This window comes from Lissotriton helveticus, chromosome 9 (assembly GCF_964261635.1).
Source record: "Lissotriton helveticus chromosome 9, aLisHel1.1, whole genome shotgun sequence".
Lineage (NCBI taxonomy): Eukaryota > Metazoa > Chordata > Amphibia > Caudata > Salamandridae > Lissotriton > Lissotriton helveticus.
The window spans coordinates 72,842,994-72,848,993 of NC_136070.1; the positions used below are offsets into that span (position 1 = coordinate 72,842,994).

The 6,000-nt window shown below is 40.2% G+C and overlaps 1 protein-coding gene across 3 annotated transcripts in view; it reads left to right on the plus strand.

Annotated features, from left to right (window-relative positions):
• Positions 1 to 2,784, plus strand: part of PSEN1 (presenilin 1) — a 203,614-nt gene extending 200,830 nt beyond the window's left edge. For all 3 annotated transcript variants that reach the window (XM_078659500.1, XM_078659501.1, XM_078659502.1), the window contains 2 exons: positions 243 to 361; positions 885 to 2,784. In XM_078659500.1, coding sequence (XP_078515626.1) covers positions 243 to 361; positions 885 to 1,040 — 275 coding nt within the window. In that variant the 3' untranslated portion in view covers positions 1,041 to 2,784. The remainder of the gene's footprint in view (positions 1 to 242; positions 362 to 884) is intronic.
• The last annotated feature ends 3,216 nt before the right edge of the window (positions 2,785 to 6,000 follow it).

Below are 6,000 nucleotides of genomic sequence, written 5' to 3' on the forward strand. Positions count from 1 at the left end.
CCGGCGATGGAAAGTGTTTAGTTAAACAAAAGATGGCTCCTTCTTCAGCTTCGGGTTGTAACAATGTGTTAAAATTTCGATATATTAATGCCGCAGTGTGCACCACAATATTTCCTTTTCTTGATGGATGATGATCTTTATTTTTACCGAACAGTTTTCTCATGGTGGTGGCCGCTACCGAAACATAGCAACTTTTTTCTAGTTATAAGGCATCATTTAACTGTCTTTTTTTCCTGTCACAGGGGGAGTGAAACTTGGTCTTGGAGACTTCATTTTTTACAGTGTACTTGTAGGAAAGGCCTCAGCCACCGCCAGTGGCGACTGGAACACCACTCTGGCATGCTTTGTCGCCATATTGATAGTAAGTATAATTTAATGATGCCGCTTTTAGAAAATGTGTGATCAGTGGAGGGACCATCTGAGAGCAGATAAACGAGAGGCAAAGCGTGGGTGTGCTTCGCCATTTGTGGATGTTCATGTACATGCTGGTCTTGCTCCACATATAGATCCGGTATATCCAACGTAGATCCCGGAGGGCTGTAGTCTCCTGTAAATTTAGCTCATAAGGATATCCTAGCAATGTGTCTTGGATCCGGCTCTTCGGACCTACTACGTTTACACTAAGCTCCTCCCAGTTACAAAAGGGCAGGAGGTAGGAAAAGAGCATCAGTAAGATCATTTTTTATAGAGACAAAGTAGCATTTCTAGAGGGGGAGCACTAAGAGGAATGAGCAAACTGTGTGGGTGATGCCTTGTTTGCCCTTCCCCCTGCCTTTGTCTTTTGAAGCAGAAAGGGCATTTGTACATTGCACTTATTCTAGATTCACTTGTTGTGCACTATGTTTGACGTTCCTTCCAACATACGTTTCTCTTTTTCTCTGCAGGGCCTGTGCCTCACTCTTCTGCTGCTTGCCATTTTTAAAAAGGCGCTGCCAGCTCTCCCAATTTCAATCACCTTTGGGCTTGTGTTCTACTTTGCGACGGACAACTTGGTGCAGCCCTTTATGGACCAGCTAGCCTTTCACCAATTTTATATCTAGCGCTCTAGAAAAGGAACATTTCCCCATCATTTTTGTCTACTGGCAAATTTTCTAAAACTGGAAGAACAGAGGATGTCCTCAAGAAATGAAACAGATGGTCAGCCTGAAGCTTAAAACAGCTCTTCTGTTTTGTTCATGGCAGTAATATTCGTTGTGAACACCTGTTCAAATATCGACTGGAATCATGCATTCCCATTTCTGGCTGCTAGGACATCATGCACTAACTGGGGTCACTACTCTAGCCAAGCCTTTGTTTTTAAAGGAAATTGGGCTTTTTACATGGCACAAAGTGCAATAATAGCCTTCGGGGTACAAAATTGTTTTCATTAGCAAACTGGTAACTTTTGGAAAAGGGATTATGACGCGTACACCTGTAAATTGCTCGGTAATTGGTATCCCACATTAGTACTGACCAGGATTCACTTTCTTTTCAGTGACCCGTGTGAAATAAGTTGATGGGGTCAGTGTAAATACTTTTGGCCAGTTTTTGTCTTGACTCCAAACCCCTTCACAGTTTGCACTGCCTCGAATCCAAGGGTTGCGTGAGCGTGGCATCTGGACTGTGCTTTGCCACCAAGATAAAGCCTTTTATATGCAGGATTGCTCATTCAAGCTTGCAGTACCATTGCCTGTAGCCTAAATTATCCCTGGATACTTGGATGTCTTCAGAGTTCTGTGCTTGCTGTTCTTCACCTTTCATAAGCATAAGATCTGCACATCATTATAGATTTATGTAATTAAAAGAAATGTGTATTATTGTCAATTAGGATTAAAGACCCTCAACCTTACCAAGACTGCTGATTTTCACCATGACTACATCATTCATTAGAAAATGTCCACCAATAACTGAAAACAGTAGTTCCTCTGTAACAGGTAACCGGGATTTCCTCTGTAAATTGGATATGTGAAAATATGATAACCATTGGTGCTAAGAACTTCCTCACAACTTCTCCACCAAGATTACTCTATAGACTTTCAGTGGTCTCCAACCTTCTGGTAGTTTTACAAGGAGGCTTTGATTTTTAAATGAAATCAAAAGTTTTGGAGAAAAAAAGTGTAAACCACTATGGTTGAACAGGCAGTCAAGAAAATATTGAACTCTGGATGTTCATGGTTGGTTGTGTGCAAACCATGGTGTATCCATAAAGGTGAAACCATCCAATGCTCAAAGAAAATCCAGTACTCTTAAGTGTCTGCATGCTAGGTGGACCTCTTATGTTGACGAGTTGAACCACCTTTAGCCCATTGCACTGGACAGTGAAATGGCTTCATATGCATTTGTGGTCTTTAAAGACTTTCTCAAGTACGTTGTTTAATGTGGGCCACAGCATGAAAGTTGGAAATTCACATTGTCACAGACTTGCGTTGTACGTCTGTGGCAAATACAAGTGCTTCTTGTATAGTCTTAGCGACACCAAAAGGCATTCTTTAACAGCACTTTAACATGTGGAGTGAGGACCATTAGTCACCTGGATTGTACCTGCGCAGGGTTTACTTCATATCTTAGACACAAGCAGCAAAGAGAACAGTCTGTCAGTATTTGGTTATTTCTATTATTTCTGTGGATTTTCATTTGAAATGAGTTTTTGTACCTTTTTTTGTACTTGTGTTCATGTTTGGGAGAGGGCTGAGAGGGGAACTTGACTGAAAGTGTAACCGTGCCTGTAAAAACAACTTCTTGGTTTTTATGTAGTGAGATTAAATAAACTGAGGGACTTCGCACAGGGACCTCTGTGTTTACCAATATATGCCTTTTATCTTTTTCATTTTGCCCTTTGTGGTTTGGAGGGGTGTTGAATCAAAATACTTCAATATTGAATTTAGGGATTTCACTGTGTAAGGCGTGCAAGTTAATGGTCAATAAAATTGTAACGCGCAACCTACTGCATGAGTTGGTGGCCTAACAAAGTCCTTCCTATAAAAAAATCTCTTCCGCAAAGCATTTTTGCATCATAATGGGATTTTATTTCTAAAATATTGCTAATTCAATTATTTCTTCAAAACAAACGCTGGACCGCTCCGGGGGTGGTTCTTCTCTGTCCAAATCTTCGGGTAAGTTGAAGAAAAAAACAGGAGAAATCTAAGCGAGACTCTGCCCTTTCCTGCCACTCAGACTCCCCTGAGAAGGCACAAGGGTGCCACCATACATCTCATTCTCACTCCCATAGTTATTTGACTTTGGAGTCGATCTCGCAACTTATTCCGGAACAACAGGACGGCCATTAACACCAGTGTTGCCTTTCTTCACCACACATGGCTGCAGACCACTGATTTTTCAGGCAATGTCTGCTTGTCCTTCATAGACATGCTGGTCAATGGCACTCGCCTATTTGGGGACAAGGCAGACTTTGCAGTTCAAGGAGAACAGGGTCACTGCTTAATCCCTCGGCTTATCTGCCTCGCCTCTACAGCCGCATCTGCTCCTTTCGTGGCTTCGTCAGAGGTGCAGTTCAAGTGTGAAATCAATGGGTCATTGGTTCCATCCTTATGTGCACACATTCATTCCTCATACAAAGCAGAGGTTCCACTGTATGTCATGTGTTTTCAATATGATTGTTTTTATTCTTCAAACAATTTTATCTTGGAACATTTTCATTTCATGTTTATGATCCGATAATCAATCATGTATCATCTTTTTCAACGTGTGACAATGTCTTTGAAACAGATCCAATGCATTTCGGGCCATATAATGTGCCCTTCATCAGGGAAAAGACACTATAAAAGTAAAGCAGAAATAAAACACTCTGTCAGTGAACTTAATCAAAGTCTCAATAATGGATGATTTGCCTGTTGGTAGGTCATACTAGTGATCAGTGCAAGTTAAAGGTTACACCTTAATAAAAAATTGGGATACCCGTGTGTTTGGCAAGAAAAAGGGTGGGGGGAAAAATATCGCCCTCTTGCATGTCATGGTAGATGTAGTTTGACGAGATTATCGCTGTAGGTAAAAAAACGAAAAGGCTAGAATTAGTATACAGGCGCCCGGTTGTGCTCGTGGCGAGTGAGTTCTTAGCTGACAGTTAAAAAATATGGTCATCAAGTAACTAACCTTTGAAGGTTCGTAAGGATATTCATGTAACCGTTCTCCTCTTCAAGACGCCGGTATGGACGTTTCCGCCATTGACCGCATTTAAACAGGTTATTAAGTTCCGATCACGTGGTACTGGTAATGGAGAAAAGACTCATTGGTGTGATTCCCGTGGCGGGGAAATTTCGAGGATGGATGTTAATTAATACAGTTACTTGATGGGATTAAAAATATATGGAAGAGCGTGAGCTCATGTAGAGGAAAATTAAAATTAAAAATGGAGAAATTAAATGGAAAATGCATCAAGGTGCAGGGATTCGAACTGGCAAAGATATGTGCTGATCACGTCGGCATTAGTTAGATGAGCTATTGTGTCAGGGCAATGTGAAACATGCTGCACATGTGGAGGTGGTTCCTGTTGTATACAGAGAGTGTACAATTATATACATTATACATTAGACAAATGAACTAACATAACAAAACGAAAATATAATCTCACAGGGGCTACTGAGTCGACCATGGAGTCTTATTTATAGATAACATGAAAGTTCAATTCTATCATTTAAGCCAAACGGCTTTTGAGTTGAAAGTCTTTGTATCCAGGCGTTTTCTCTTTGTAGTAGATATTTAGTATTGTCTCTACCTTCTATTTTTGGGATGTTTTCCAATATGATGAACTTCATTTGAGATATGTTGTGTTTTTCCTCTACAAAGTGAGTTGCCAAAGACGATTTCATGTTTTTGAGACGGATGTTCGACTTATGTTCAGTCAGTCTGATTTTAATGCGGAGCTCTGTTTTTCCAATGTATAGTTTGCCACATGGGCATAAATAACATTACTGGAATCACATGTGGCGTTCACTTTGAGTTTCACTTCATATCCTTTCATAGGATGGTTGATTTTGTTTCCTTTAATGACACTGTTACAGTTTCCACAGTTGAGGCACGCTCTGGTGCCTGAAAATGTTGTTGTTATCGCCGGTTTATGTTGTATCAATTCTCCTAGATTGCGTGCTCTGGTAAAAGCAAATAATGGAGGTTCCACAAAAATTTGATTGAAATCGGGTTCAAGATTTAGTAATGGCCAGTGATGAAATATGATTTTCTTGAATTTTGCACTGGAGGTAGAAAATTTCGAGACTACCACTATGCGGGTCTGTTGTACCTTGTCACTAGGTTGTAATAGTTTCTTCCTGTCAACACTTGCAATTCTGCGTTTAGATTCATCAATAATTTCTTCAGGATATCCTCTTTTCTGAAATTTCGTGGCAACTTCATCAATTCTTTGTTCCAGTTTACTGGGATCCGACGTAATTCTTTTGACACGTGCCATTTGGGAAAATGGCAGGTATTTTTTCAGGTTCGGTTCATGGAAACTTGTGAAGTGCAACATGTTGTTTCTGTCCGTTGATTTTACAAATAAATCTGTTCCAAAACTTTGTTCATTAATAGTGACTTTAACATCAAGGAAGTTGACTGATTTGTCAGATATTTCCCAAGTCAGTTGGATGCGTTCATCAATTTGATTGAGTTCCATAAGTGCCGTTTGAAGTTCTTCTTTAGTGCTCTTCCAGACTATGAATATGTCATCAATGTATCGTATGAGGAGTATAAGATTTTCTGACCATTTTTTACTGGAAAAAATGTGTCTCCTCATAGTATTCCATGAATATGTTGGCATATGCTGGTGCCGCTGAATTGCCCATGGCCATTCCAATTAGTTGTTGATACCATGTGTCTTGGTATGTAAAGTAACTTTGGTATAGGGTGAACAACATGAGTTCCATCAAAAACGTTTGAAAGGAAGAGTCCAATTGACTGTTCAGTAGTGCCTGTTCAATCGCTTCTATTCCCAAGGAGTGGGGTATGGATGTGTACAGTGAACGTACATCCGCAGTGCAGAGTATTAGTTTATCATCAGGATCAAAGTTT